A 15,270-nucleotide genomic window follows, 5' to 3' on the forward strand; every position below is an offset into this window, starting at 1 on the left:
GGGTGTGGTGTGGGGGGTGTGGGTGTGGGGGAGGGGTGTGGGGGGCGGTGAGGGGGAGGGTGTGGGGGGGGTGAGGGGGAGGGTGTGGGGGGTTGTGGGTTGGGGGGGGGGTTGTGTGGGGGTTGTGGGGGCGGTGACGGGACCGGGAATCACCGGGAAAAGCCGCTTTTCCGCCGGACGGAAGCTGCGCGCGCAGCTCTCACACATTTCTCGCCATTTCCGGCGACGTTTCCGGAAAAGGCGGTGACGTTGATCCACAGACAAATGGCGGCTCCACAAGAAGCTCAGTGAGTGAGAGAGAGTGACAGTGAGTGAGAGAGAGTGACAGTGAGTGAGAGAGAGTGACAGTGAGTGAGAGAGAGTGACAGTGAGTGAGAGAGAGTGACAGTGAGTGAGAGAGAGTGACAGTGAGTGAGAGAGAGTGACAGTGAGTGAGAGAGAGTGACAGTGAGTGAGAGAGAGTGAGAGTGACAGTGAGAGAGAGTGACAGTGACTGAGAGAGAGAGAGTGACAGTGACTGAGAGAGAGTGACAGTGACTGAGAGAGAGTGACAGTGAGTGAGAGAGAGTGACAGTGAGTGAGAGAGAGTGACAGTGAGTGAGAGAGAGTGACAGTGAGTGAGAGAGTGACAGTGAGTGAGAGAGAGTGACAGTGAGTGAGAGAGAGTGACAGTGAGTGAGAGAGAGTGACAGTGAGTGAGAGAGAGTGACAGTGAGTGAGAGAGAGTGACAGTGAGTGAGAGAGAGTGACAGTGAGTGAGAGAGAGTGACAGTGAGTGAGAGAGAGTGACAGTGAGTGAGAGAGCGTGAGACAGTGAGTGAGAGAGCGTGAGACAGTGAGTGAGAGAGCGTGAGACAGTGAGTGAGAGAGAGAGTGAGACAGTGAGTGAGAGAGAGAGTGAGACAGTGAGTGAGAGAGTGAGACAGTGAGTGAGAGAGTGACAGTGAGTGAGACAGTGAGTGACAGTGAGTGAGACAGTGAGTGAGAGAGCGTGAGACAGTGAGTGAGAGAGCGTGAGACAGTGAGTGAGAGAGCGTGAGACAGTGAGTGAGAGAGCGTGAGACAGTGAGTGAGAGAGCGTGAGACAGTGAGTGAGAGAGCGTGAGACAGTGAGTGAGAGAGAGTGACAGTGAGTGAGAGAGAGTGACAGTGAGTGAGAGAGAGAGTGACAGTGAGTGAGAGAGAGAGTGACAGTGAGTGAGAGAGAGTGAGACAGTGAGTGAGAGAGAGTGAGACAGTGAGTGAGAGAGAGTGAGACAGTGAGTGAGAGAGAGTGACAGTGGGTGAGAGAGAGTGACAGTGGGTGAGAGAGAGAGTGACAGTGAGTGAGAGAGAGAGAGACAGTGAGTGAGAGAGAGTGAGACAGTGAGTGAGAGAGAGTGAGACAGTGAGTGAGAGAGAGTGAGACAGTGAGTGACAGTGAGTGAGACAGTGAGTGACAGTGAGTGAGACAGTGAGTGACAGTGAGTGAGACAGTGAGTGACAGTGAGTGAGACAGTGAGTGAGACAGTGAGTGAGAGAGTGAGTGAGAGAGTGAGACAGTGAGTGAGAGAGAGTGAGACAGTGAGTGAGAGAGAGAGTGAGACAGTGAGTGAGAGAGAGAGTGAGACAGTGAGTGAGAGAGAGTGAGACAGTGAGTGAGAGAGAGTGAGACAGTGAGTGAGAGAGAGTGAGACAGTGAGTGAGAGAGAGTGAGACAGTGAGTGAGAGAGAGTGAGACAGTGAGTGAGAGAGAGTGAGACAGTGAGTGAGACAGTGAGTGAGACAGTGAGTGAGAGAGAGAGAGTGAGACAGTGAGTGAGAGAAAGTGAGACGGTGTGTTAGAGAGTGAGACAGTGAGACAGTGTGTGAGAGAGAGTGAGACAGTGAGTGAGAGAGTGTGAAAGAGAGTGAGACAGTGTGTGAGAGAGTGAGACAGTGAGTGAGAGAGTGTGAGAGAGAGTGAGACAGTGTGTGAGAGAGAGAGAGAGTGAGACAGTGTGTGAGAGAGTGAGACAGTGTGTGAGAGAGTGAGAGAGAGAGTGAGACAGTGTGTGAGAGAGAGAGAGAGTGAGGCAGTGTGTGTGAGATAGAGAGAGAGAGAGACAGTGTGTGAGAGAGAGAGTGTGAGAGAGAGAGTGAGAGTGTGTGTGAGAGAGTGAGAGTGAGAGAGTGTGTGTGAGTGTGAGAGAGAGAGTGAGAGAGAGTGTGTGAGAGAGACAGAGAGCGCACGGGAGATGGTGTGATACACAGTGTGTGAGACACAGACAGTATAAGAGAGTGATAGTGACACACACAGGATTGAGAGACTGTGTGAGAGTGATATAGACACAAAGTGTGATAGAGAGACAGAGTGTTTGTGTGTGTGTGAGAAAGTGATAGAGAGAAAACACATACAGTGAGTGATAGAGTGTGTGTGTGAGAGAGAGATAGACACACAATGTGGTAGAGAGAGAGAGATGGGTGGGAGAGGAAGGGAGATGGTTATGAAGAACTTGAGTAGGTTACAAACCATCTCCTCTTTAAAAATACAAGACAGTGAAGTTTGTTATTAAATCTGATGGCATTAAAATTGTTTTGAGTCATTAACCCGCATGAAGGGTGCTATAAACATGATGATATATAAAATTTGCTGTACATTACATTATGTTGCATCAAAAACAACTTTGTGTTTGTATTGTCTGTCACAGAGGGAAATGCCTTTAAGCATTTCACAGAGATGAAGTTGCATATCGCTATCAGCAGACAAAAAGTTCCCATCTTTTGGCCATCTACTAAAGTTCTGTTTGTGCTCCTAACTTTTCATCAACTGAAGAGTTCCACAGGGCATGGATTTCTGCCTTGTTCATTTCTCCATGTCAATGATCTTTTCCAGTGATCACCTCATGCTGTCACTTGTTTAATTGCACTCAACACCTTCAGACACCCTCTTGCTTCTTTCCTCACACAATAATGACTGAATCACTGGATTTCCTCTTTTGATTGAATGTAGATTCTGTTTCTTCATGTCCATGAATTTAACCAAAAGCCATCATCACTTACTGACGACAACTCCACTCTTAATTCTCCCTTTTGATCAGACTCTCCAAAAACTCCTGCTTCAAGACTGATCTTTACACCGATCCAGTGACTTAACCTAGTGTATCCTGTACTGTCTACCCAAGACTCCACAATATTCACTGGTTTGCCCATGTGTTAAGACTCCACTTGGTGATGTTATCCGCAATCATGGGGTCAACTTACATGTGTGTGTGTATCACGGCACAGGCTGGAGATACAATACAAATTACATTTGTGAAGCGCCTTTCATGTCGGGAGGGCATCCCAAGGTGCTGATGAGTAGGGTTTAAGGGTGGGCGGGTGTGGGTTGGAATCAGGGAGGGTGGAGGGTAGGAGGGTGGCCAAAGGCAAGGTCTTGAAGTGTGCCTTGAAGGAGGCAAGGACGTGAGTGAGGCGAAGGGAATATGGGGTGGAGTTCCATAGGGTGGGGGCAGAGAAGCTGAAGGTCCGACCTCAGATGGGGGTGCCGGGGGGACATGGAGCAGGCCGAAACCTACTGAGCGGAGGGAGCGGACAGGTTGATAAGGGGTTAGTAGGTAGGAGAGGTAGGAGTGAGCAAGGCCCTGGAGGGCATTGAAAGTGAGGACAAGAATTTTGAACTCGAGGGGTGGGAGCCGAGCAGGGCGAGGGAGGCTGTGATGAGGAACAAAATGACATTTATAGGGCGCCTTTCATGTCGAGAGGATGTCCCAAAGCGCTAAACAGTCAGGTTTGGGGCCCGAGCATGGGGAAGGGGTGGTGTAGGGGTGAGGGAAGGCAGAGAGGTGGGAGGGCGAAGAGAAGGGTCTTGAGACCGGCCTTGAAGGAGGTAAGGGAGGAAGCGAGGCGAAGGGACTGTGGGATGGAGTTCCAGAGTGTGGGGGCAGAGAGCTTGAAAGCCCGGCCACCAATGGTAGGGTGGGTCGGGCGGGAGACATGGAGCAGACCGGAGCCCAATGAACGGAGGGAGTGGGCAGGTTAATAGGGAGTCAGCAGGTCAGAGAGATAAGAGGGGACAAGGCCATGTATGGAATTAAAGGTGAGGATGAGGATCTTGAACCCGATCCTCTGGGGGATGGGGAGCCAGTGGAGTCGGGCGAGGGTGGGAGTGATGGGATCACGGAGCCTGGTGCGTGAGAGTACACGAGCTGCAGAGTTTTGGATGATCTGCAGCTTGTGGAGGGAAGAGTTGGGAAGACTGATGAGGAGGGAGTTCCAATAATGACATACAAATCTACTTTTCTTTCTCTAGTTACAAACCATTAATGTTCTGTTTGCTTGTTTGTTAGACATCAAGGCCTGGATGAGCACCAACTTCCTACAGCTTAATTATGGACAAGGAACTATGTTCTTGGCTTCCCTTCAGCATTTCATCACCTCTGGCTCCAACTTCTTCAACCTCTCTGGTCTACTTCTCAAACTCACTGAACTGTGCACAACCTCAGCGTCTGGTTTACATTCAGCCCTTGACAGGACTGTTATTCTTTATTTCTGCTACCTTGCCTGCCTTCGACTCTCTATCAAACCAAATGCTACTGAAACCTTTAGCCATGCCAACAGAGGAGTCGGTACAAGCAGGTCAGAGGTAGGCAGATTAAGAGATCTGAATGTGAGGGCATTTTTCACCTCCTGCCTTTATTTCTCAAAGGAACTCCTTCCTCATTGGTCTTCCAGCTCCATCATCCACAAAGTCCAACTGATACAAGACTCTGCCCAATGTACCCGCACCAAGCGTTGTGCATCCATCACCCCAATGCTGGCCAGATTCCATTGGTTTCCTTTCTCTGAACAAACTCAAGATCCTTGCCCTCACATTCAGATCTCTTAATCTGCCTACCTCTGACCTGCTTGTACCGACTCCTCTGTTTGTGAATGGATTATGGTTGGTGAGGGCAAATCTATTACAGGGCACTTATTATGGTTGAGTCTATAATGGGCTTATGCCCAGTATTTACAAGTCAGATTTTACATCACGTTTAAAAGGAAAACTCTTAAATAATATAACAGATTTTAGAACATAATTTTTTCTTCTAAAAGTTCTATAATTGGTCAATGCCGTGCCCAGAAGGAGTGCAATTTCTGTGTTGGATTTCATCAGCTGCTGACTCAGCAGTGGGTGGGTCCTGGGAAGCACTGTCACCTGGAAAACTGCCAAGCAGATTCCCATTGGTTGCTTGAGTTCGAATGGGTTGTTCTTTTCTGAATTTGGTTCCTGTTCTTTTAGCTGAGAAAGTTGAGTTGACAATCTTGGAATCAATGTCAGCAACAGATACCGGAACAAACATTCAACAAGCAAAGTTGCAGTTGGATTTTTTATTTTTTGTGCAATACTGTATTTGTGGAAAAAAATACGTATGTTCTTTATCTTGTTGGCCAAAACGTGGTAGGTATTGCTGGTAATTTAATTGGAATTGCTTCAGTACAATAGTAAACAAAAAGAACTGAAACAATCTATGCTAACTAGTTCTGAAATATAGCATTTGAGCAAAGTGTGCCCAATTGTACTTATTAAAACTAATAATTTTTATGTGTAACTTAAGAATTATGAGAAGCTTTTGGACTACAGATGGATTACCTAGATTATTGTTTTTTTTCTGCACATTATCTATCAATGGTCTTATGGAGAAATCAGAGCCCCTGTGTTGTACTGTGGACACAATCCCCTGGTCTGCCCCGGGTAACCCGAACCCATTAACCCCACCACCTCAGCTGATATGAATTGGAGTTTCCTTGTATTTTCTAGCAACCTGGGACTAGAAGTGTCTTTGGTTACCTATATTTTCTTTTTGTGTTGTTACTTGCAGCATTGTCTTTGCATTGGGTTTCTTTAAATAGTGTGAGTTCATGATTTCTCTTTCTGCTCTTTTCCAGGTTTTCCTATTGATTTTCATCATGTTGTGCAAAGCTGGCTGGATGTCTGGCTGCAGTGCTGCCCCTGCCAAGTTAATGCTGCCTCGTTGGTTTCCAGCTCTCTCCCGTGTTAGATGTAAGCATTTTATGATTGAAAGAATTGGGATCATTCAAGGTCTAATGGAAGATTGATATATTGACATCATTACTTGAACAAGCAGACAGGACATCAGCGTAGCGTTCCATAATAATAATCCTTGTATTTGATATAGCGCCTTATCACGTCGTTGAGATGTCTCAAAGCGCTTCACAGAATATACTGTAAAGTGAATTGACTATTTATGGTTGCAGTGCAGCAGCCAGTTTGCGCACAACAGATTTGTTGGCCAAACAGTGGGAAAATTTCCCTTCTCTTTTCGAATAGTGCCATGGGATCTTTACCATCCACTTCAACAGGCAGACGGGACCTTGGCTTAACATCTCATCCGAAGGTCGGCACCTCCGACAATGCAACACACTCCCACTACTATATTGGAGTGTTAGCTTAGTCCATTACATTTGATTCCAATTCCTGACGTGGGTCCTGAACCCACAGCCTTTTGCTTCAGAGGCAAGTGCTATCTTAACCCCAGCTGAGATTATATTGGAATGTCAGCCTGTACTGTGAGCTCCAAGGTCTGGCATGGGGTTTGTCATATTTTAGGAAAATGAAGAAGGAGTGGAATTTAAACCTTGAAGGGAAAACCATTCAATTATTGGAAAAATTGTGGAGTCAACAGAAAGTGGAAGATTATTTTAAAAATCAACTAATAAATGACAGCTAACATGAGTTCAGAAATTGTAGGTCTTGTCTGGTAACAAGGACAAGACATTGATTCCGAATTGGCTGAAGAGAAGGAAGAAGAGGATCTTTTTTAGGGGAGCGAAGTCACAATGGGGAGATGTATTAAGTGGGTGCTTCAGGTCTGTACTAGGACATCTGCTCCTTGTATATTTAATGACCTAGATTTGCATTCCCAGTGTAATGTAGTTAGCTTTACAGATGCTTTTGTTTTGGTCAGCTGGATCTCTGACCCATGTGTCAATTTCCACATGTATGCAGATGACACCCAGCTCTATCCCTCTGCTTCCACCCTTGACTCCAGGACCACTGCTGTCCTGACAGAATGTCTGTCAGACATCAAGTCCTGGATAAGAGCTAACTTTCTACAGTTGAATGTCAACAAGACCAATGTAAGGTTTACCGAGCCCCATTTTACTCAATACGAGTTGACACAAAGATTCAAAGGGAAGGTCTTTATTCACTCACAAGCAGCAACAGACTCTGCATTAACTTTGATATTATTATCACATCAGCATAAAGGTTTTATCCAGCATAACAATCAAGATGTATAATACCTGCGTTAACACCAGACTCCAACTGGAGAAAGACCTTACGAACCTCACTGCTCTTATTAAAACTGAGACTACAGTAGAATTGATATCGATCCACTGGGAAATGTGCTGATCTTCTACACAACTCTCAACAATTTCAAAGTTACTTCTTTTATGTATTTCTAACTCCACCTTCCCTTATCACAAAGATAGCCCTCACCCTCAGCGGGCTGCATTGCAGAGAGAGAGATATGGTTGACTTCTCTGCAGCCTTCCACAGCTTGCTTGTTTCTCAGCCTTGAGATAGGCAGGTGTTGAGGCTGTAGCCATTTAATCTGAAGATGACCTCACCAGCGAAGCTACTTTTAACCCCTGCTAAACTAGTTAATTAAATCAAACAAATCTTATAAAAGGATTATGAGCAGGTTACATTCTAAATGTATATAAAGATTAATTAAAAGCCTTAAAAAACTTGAAACATCACAAATTATTATTATTACAGTCCCCACTTTGAGAGTGCGAAAATAAGATTTTTGATCTCTCATTTATCTATGATTTATTAAGCTAGATAACTGCAAGTGGTCTGATTGCAACTCGGTAGCCCTTATTATGGAGTGCATATAACATAAAGACACCAGTAAACAAAATTATGGCTTGGGCAGTCCAAAAAAGCATAAGACATGAGTAATAAAGTTCAGTGCAAATTATTCAGATTGATACAGAGTCTGATTAGAAATCGACTTGTTAATGTGGTACGATTCATGTTTGTAGAATATCTATTTTCTCAAGATCTGTTAAACTTGTTTTCTTCATTCGCAAACTTAGACCTTTTTAGCCACATGTGCCAAATCTGCGGTGTGACCTTCAACAGCTTGTTTTTAGTATTCATTGTACGGTTAAAAACATATCCTTCAAGGTCGGTATACTCCTTTTGTTCTGATGTTACCAATGTCCTTGAGAGTCCATTAGAGTCAGTTTTATTTCAGTAAAACAAGTCCCATGTGTCTTCGCGATATCCTTTTTGGTCAACTTAAGACAGACCAGAATTCTGGGTTTGCGAAATGTTCAGTCCCCACCTTGAGTGGGTCAAGCTGACAACACAGCCCACTATCACGACAGCAGCAACAAAATGACATTTATAGAGCGCCTTTCACGTCGGGAGGACGTCCCAAAGCAGTCAGGTGTTGGGACCCGAGCATGGGGGAGGGGTGGTGAAGGGGTGAGGGAAGGCAGAGAGGTGGGAGGGAGACCAAAGGCACAGTCGAAGAGAAGGGTCTTGAGATTGGCCTTGAAGGAGGCAAGGGAGGAAGCGAGGTGAAGGGACTGTGGGATGGAGTTCCAGAGTGTGGGGGCAGAGAGGTTGAAAGCCCGGCCACCGATGGTAGGGTGGGTCGGGCGGGAGACATGGAGCAGCCAGGAGCCCGCTGAACGGAGGGAGTGGGCAGGTTGGTAGGGAGTCAGCAGGTCAGAGAGGTAGGAGGGGGCCTTAAAGGTGAGGACGAGGATCTTGAACTCAATCCTCTGGGGGATGGGGAGCCAGTGGAGTCGGGTGAGGGTGGGAGTGATGGGGTCGGGCGAGGGTGGGAGTGATGGGGTCACTGGTGCGTGAGAGTACACGAGCTGCAGAGTTTTGGATGATCTGCAGCTTGTGGAGGGAAGAGTTGGGAAGACTGATGAGGAGGGAGTTCCAATAATCCAGCCTTGAGGTGACGAATGCATGGGTGAGGGTTTCAGCAGCATGAGGGGTGAGGCAGCGGCGGAGAATCTTCAACAGAATCTTCACGATTCCCTTTTACCTCAGCCACCACATAAATCCTTTCAACTAACATCAGCATCTGTAATTACAGTACATCATTATCAATAATATCATGATTAACATAAATAGTATGGCCACAGAATTTTTTTAATATTACTTCAGTGGATGTTCCCTCTTTCCTTGCCCGCTGGCTTTGATCATTACTGAAATACTGGAACAGACAAAGTAAATGTTGCATAAAATAAATCAGAACAGTGACATTCTTAATACTATTGTTTCTTGAACTGTCGCAGTTTACCAATTAACCCCATCACCTCACCCTCTACCACACCTGACACGCACAAACCCCACGCGGTTGCCAATGTAGACCCTGTCCTCTGTGCAGGTATTGGCCGCTATTGTGAAACAGACGATTGATTGGATATTATTTATCCACTCGTTCCCCCCCCCACACCCGCCAAGACGGTCGAGCTAAAATTGAATATGAAGACTGGCTTTGTGGGTGGAAGGGCAAGTGAAGTATAAGTCGTCCCAGAAGAAGTCGCTGCATTGAAGGTGACCTCCATAGGGTGTAACGAGCCATTGTCAGTATCTGTAGGAACTAAATCACAAAATAAGATCTCCCGTTTCTTTAAACACTTCAGTTGGTTAATATGATGGCAGTAAAGTTGGTGACCATCATGTGAGGTGGGAATAGAAATTTGATCTATTTGTGCTACTGCCTCAAAATACTTGCACTACTGGCTTTACCAGGGATTCAATTGTAGCTTGGACATGATCATTAGCTGTAAAAACAGTTTAACTTTATGTGGAAACCAAAGGGTTAATGCTTTGAGCAGCCTGTGCCTGTCAGCATGAAGCAGTGAGTGTCTGTTTATTTACACAAACCAGAGTGTTAGTAGTCAGTGAATTGAAAGTGCTCACAGTCAGTGGCTGCAGTATGAATTTAAAAAAATGCTGTATACATCTTTCTCTTGCTGTTTTTATTCACTAAACCCATCCTATTCTCTCACTCAACTTCTGTTAATTTCTTTATTTGAGAGAGCAGCATTTTGACCTTTCCTTATTCCTCATATGTATCAAGCAGATTTAACTGTTTGAGTGCTTTCAGATTAGCCAATAAGTCATCTAAATGTTCTGTCTAGAGGCATATCGGTGGAACACTAGGATCTATATGTTGCTCAATCAGTTGTCTCATTGCTTTTAACTCCTTCCGTACCTTTTCAAATTCAGAAGTAACCATTTGTCCCAACGTTTCTTCCCAACTTGATTTCTTTGTAGAATTAATTTGTCCCATGTTGTCTTTTAAACCTTGCAGTGAACCATTGTTCTTCTGCACTTTTTCAGCTTTGCCCATTTACCAAAACTGCTTTTAATTTTATGCCCTTTTAATTTTTTGTCTGCATCTCCCTGTCTGGCTTCCCATTTTCAACACAACCTCCAATCTCTCCTTTTTCTGTATCAACCAGCAAATTTTATCATTGGTTTATCATTGTTGTTATTTGGAGCTTGTCTAGAGGATAGACCCTCTCGTCTCCATGATCTACATTGTCACTTATTGCAATGTTGGTTTATTGCATTTGTAGCAATTGCCTGGGAGTTGGTTAGTCCTCCTTTGGTTAAAACCTCCTCTTCCTCTTTGACTCCATCCCATTCCGCGATTGCGGTTTCGTCCAGGGATCCAGGGTCCTTCCACCGCGCACCCCTCTGCCTTCTGCTTGCCTGCCTTAGCCAATCTTAAATGTGATGTCAAATCCCATGCTCGCAAAGCTGCTGTAATCAAATCATCGTAGTGGGTACGATGAATTTCCATACCACCCATGGCTGCCTGCATGATTTATGTAATGCCTTTCAGAAACGTGTGCCTATATATTGGGTAATCTCATCGATTGAAGGGTCCCTGCCTGATTATTATTAAATAACCGAGCTGCGTGTAGTCGAGCCTAGATGTAAGGAATGCATGGATGAAGGTCTTGGCGGCCTGAGGGGAGAGCTGGTCGATGTTTGCAGAGGTGGGGGAAAGCAGAATGAGATAATAATAATCCTTGCATTTGATATAGCGCTTTTCACGTCTTCTAGACGTCCCAAAGTGCTTCACAGAATATACTATAAAGTGAATTGACTGTATATTTGTGGGCGAACGCGGCAGCCAATTGCGCACAGCTGTGTCCCTCAAACAGTCGTGGATTGAAAATGATCAATTTATTATTGTTTTTTTTGGAGGGATTATTATTAGCCGTGTGGGGTAAGGAAACTTGCCCAAGGTTTCGCCCTGTCTGGAATTGAACTCAGGTCTCTCGCTTGCAAAGCGAGTGCTCTAACCACTGAGCTACAGGACTCCACAAACTGGAGATACTGTACAAATATAATTTGTTGTTGTTGTGAGCGTCCTGTTTGTTCTTGTAAGTAAATGTTGGTGACTGCAGTTTGTGGACTATGCTGATTGTCAGCAGCAGGCAGAAAATTCCTCCAGACCTCAAGCTGAAATAAAGTATTTGATGATTGGAAATGGCATTGTTTAATGAGGCTCACAAAGTTCACAGATAAGTAGAAGAATGGGACAAAACATTATTGTTAGGCTTGAGTTAAAATTGTGTTCTTGAATTTGCTGATCCAATTTCTGTGCTTTCTGCAGGCCTGCCAGCGCACAGATCCGTCCGCCATTGGAGTAACATTCCATTTATTACTGTTCCTTTAAGTCGCACTCAAGGGAATTGCTTTGGCCACCGGAGTGATCTTAAACAAGCGAAACGCATTGTGGTAAAGCTGGGCAGTGCTGTCTTAACCCGAGGTGATGAGTGTGGACTTGCACTGGGAAGACTTGCCTCCATTGTCGAGCAGGTGATGTGGAACAATCTTGTTCAATATTTTATGTCATGTATAAATATTCTACAAGAGAAATCCTATTTAAGGCACAGGAAGGAATTTTCACTGAGTGACATAAGGTTCAAGTTTCTCTGTTATATAAAATATCAACGAGATAAAAGTTTTCAACTAGGGATACAATGATCAAGGTAACCGTCTAATTTATGCAGGATGGCCACATAGTGTTGCAGGACTTCCACCTCGTGTTAAGGATTATCCGTGAGAGCACCAGGGCTCTTCCATGTGCCTCATTGAAAACAATTCCGTGCAAATGTGAGGACATTGTTCCCCTTTCCACATGCACACCTCACATCCTCTCCATCCTTGCCCCCCTGCCAAATACTCCCTTGCCCCCCCACATACACCCTTGCCCCCCCCCCACATGGCCACCCCCGCCACACAGACACACATTCTCCCCTTACCCTCTCCACACACCCTCCTCCCACAGCCTCCCCGCCACACACACACCCTCCCCCCACACTTCCCCCACTACCCCCCCACACACACAGACACACCTTTTTTCCATACAATTTAATAAATAATAATCCTTGCATTTGATATAGCGCTTTTCACGTTGGGAGGACGTCGCAAAGCGCTTCACAGAACACACTGTAAAGTGAATTGACTGTATATTTGTGGGCGAACGCGGCAGCCAATTGCGCACAGCAATGTCCCACAAACAGTCGTAGATTGAAAATGACCAATTTATTATTGTTTTTGGTTTGGAGGGATTATTATTAGGCTCTGTGTGGAGTAAGGAAACTTGCCCAAGGTTTCGCCCTCTGCCTGGAATTGAACTCAGGTCTCTCACTTGCAAAGCGAGTGCTCTAACCACTGAGCTACAGGACTTCACACAATTTGGCAACATGGAAGTTATGCTCCTAGTTCTTTCCCAGATTAAGCCAAGTCTCTGTTTCTGTTCCTTTCCATAGCAACTTTACTTCTGTATGTTAGCCTGGCTCAGTTGGTAGGACTCTTGCCTCTGAATCAGAAGCTTGTAGGTTCAAGCCCTTTGTCATGACTTTGATCCTCACAGTCTGATTTCAACTCCAATACAATCCGAGAGGTGTGCCGCATTACTCAAGGTGGTGTCCTTCAGATGATCCACAGGCCGGCTTTCAGTCTTTCTGCTCCCACTCTCTGGAACTCCATCCCACAGTTTCTCTGACTCCTTCCCACCCTGGCCTTATCTATGGTCCATCTCCAGACTTAATTCTTTGCCTGCACTTTTAGTCATCTTTGCCCTCCCACGGCTTCCACCCTCAGGTTCGATGTCCAGCCAATGCTGTTACGCGCTTTGTGCCATCCAGACGTTAAAGGCGCTATATAAATGTAAATTTGTATTGTATTATAACAATTCCCCCAAAATAAAATTGGTCTTGCAACTCATAGCTGATTTGGGGACATTGATGGGTGTAAATTGACTGCAGGTTCACCTACAGAATCATAGTCAATACATTGATAGTAAATTCATGTGAAGGTATTTAAGACATTCTTCTGACGTGAATGGCTCTGTAACAAATGCAAGGATTATTTATTTTATGATTACTTATTGAATAAATTATATCTTAATCTCAGCGTTAAGGGTTTACCTTCTTTCAATTCATTTTGCTCCCTTAGGTGTCTGTATTGAAGAACCAAGACCGAGAGATGATGATAGTAACAAGTGGAGCAGTGGCTTTTGGCAGGCAACGCCTTAGGCATGAAATCCTGCTCTCACAAAGTGTGCGGCAAGCACTGCAGTCTGGACAGAACCAGTTAAAAGATATGGTGAGTTGAAAGGATATTGAGACGGGGTCCATAGATTGTTTTGGAAGGGAATTGGTTTGATGCTTGAAAAAGAGGAATACTGGAAGCTATGAGGAGTAGACAGGAAAGTGGGATTACATTAGATCATTGGAGAAGACTTGATGTGCCAAGTTCTGTGCTGGAACATTCTATAATTATAGACTTCTGTGTTTAAAAGTGTAATTTTTCAAAAAAACATTCTCCACAGTCTGTGCCTATGCTGGAGGCTCGAGCTTGTGCTGCAGCTGGACAGAGTGGGCTGATGGCTCTGTACGAAGCAATGTTCACACAGTACAGTATTTGTGCTGCTCAGGTCTGTTACTTTATTGTTTCTGTGTTATAATTGTAGAACCGTGGTTTGCATCACTATTCATGTCTAAATTAGATTAACTGGTACATTTTGTTATACTTTAACTAGGATGATAGTGAGCAATGCAAGATTATTTTTTGTAGAAAGACTTGAAAATTTGAAACTGTTTTGTTGGAGCGTTAGTTAAACAGAGAAAAACTATTTTCACTGATCGGTGAGTCAGTAACAAGAAAGCACAAATTAAGGATTATCACCCAAAGAAAAAGAGAATAGTTACAATGTGGAGTACTTTCTCAAGTGGCTGTTGAAGCTGAGTCCACAAAGCTATTTTAAAGGAAATTGGAAAGTATCTGGAGAGAAACAATATTAATGTGTTTGGGGAAAGAAAAGTGGAACGGGATTAAAGCAGATAGCTCCGCTGGGGAGACAGACATACTCGCCGGGGAAACAGACACACTCGCACAGACACAATAAATCGAAAGACCTCCTGAGCTGTAATTTTTAGAATTCTATTTTGTAAACAACAGGAATTGAATATAAGAAAAGAGATTTTCATTTTATTACCTATTTTTGTCTCCAGATACTTGTAACAAACTTGGATTTCCATGATGACCAGAAGCGAGTGAACTTAAGCAGCACTTTACATGAACTTCTTCGAATGAACATTGTTCCAATTATCAACACAAATGACGCTGTGGTTCCTCCACCTGAGCCTAATAGTGATCTGCAGGGGGTAGGTGATGGTGGAAACAGAGGGGTATTACTGTCCTTTGGAAAGACATGAGACGTTTAAATGGCTCTTTTTTTCCCATATGGCACCAATTGGGGATATAATAATAATCCTTGCATTTGATATAACGCTTTTCATGTCTTCTAGACGTCTCAAAGCGCTTCACAGAATATACTGTAAAATGAATTGACTGTATATTTGTAGGCAAGTGATCTGATAAATAATGGAAGACATAAATAGCCTTGCAGAATGGGCGTTGAAATTTAATAGAGGAAATGGGTGGTGAACATGAACAACAACAACAAAATTACATTTGTATAGCACTTTTCACGTCGGGAGGACATCCCAAGGTGCTGGACAGTCAGTGTTTCGGACCCAAGCTGGGGATCGGGATTGGGGAGGTTGGGGGGCAGGTGGGGAAGCAGGGTGATCAAAAGCACGGTTGAAGAGGAGGGTCTTGAGATGTGTCTTGAAGGTGGCGAGGGAGGTTCGAGGCGGAGGCACTGCGGGGTGGAGTTCCAGAGGGTGGGAGCAGAGTGGCAGAAAACCCACCCGCCAATGGTGGGGTGGGCAAGGCGG

General features: G+C 44.8%; 1 protein-coding gene across 5 annotated transcripts in view; it reads left to right on the forward strand.

Annotated features, from left to right (window-relative positions):
• aldh18a1 (aldehyde dehydrogenase 18 family, member A1) overlaps nucleotides 1–15,270 on the forward strand; it is a 77,461-nt gene that overhangs the window by 26,986 nt on the left and 35,205 nt on the right. The window contains exons 1-6 of one of the 5 annotated variants that reach the window (XM_007910562.2): nucleotides 113–287; nucleotides 5,890–6,004; nucleotides 11,634–11,839; nucleotides 13,484–13,633; nucleotides 13,860–13,964; nucleotides 14,542–14,694. In XM_007910562.2, coding sequence (XP_007908753.1) covers nucleotides 5,911–6,004; nucleotides 11,634–11,839; nucleotides 13,484–13,633; nucleotides 13,860–13,964; nucleotides 14,542–14,694 — 708 coding nt within the window. In that variant the 5' untranslated portion in view covers nucleotides 113–287; nucleotides 5,890–5,910. Of the gene's footprint in view, nucleotides 1–112; nucleotides 288–4,833; nucleotides 4,905–5,093; nucleotides 5,402–5,889; nucleotides 6,005–11,633; nucleotides 11,840–13,483; nucleotides 13,634–13,859; nucleotides 13,965–14,541; nucleotides 14,695–15,270 lie in introns of those variants that run through there. The other 4 variants (XM_007910565.2, XM_007910561.2, XM_007910564.2 and 1 more) reach the window with 4 other exon arrangements.

Source organism: Callorhinchus milii, unplaced genomic scaffold (assembly GCF_018977255.1).
Source record: "Callorhinchus milii isolate IMCB2004 unplaced genomic scaffold, IMCB_Cmil_1.0 Scaffold7, whole genome shotgun sequence".
In the NCBI taxonomy this organism is placed as follows: Eukaryota; Metazoa; Chordata; class Chondrichthyes; order Chimaeriformes; family Callorhinchidae; genus Callorhinchus; species Callorhinchus milii.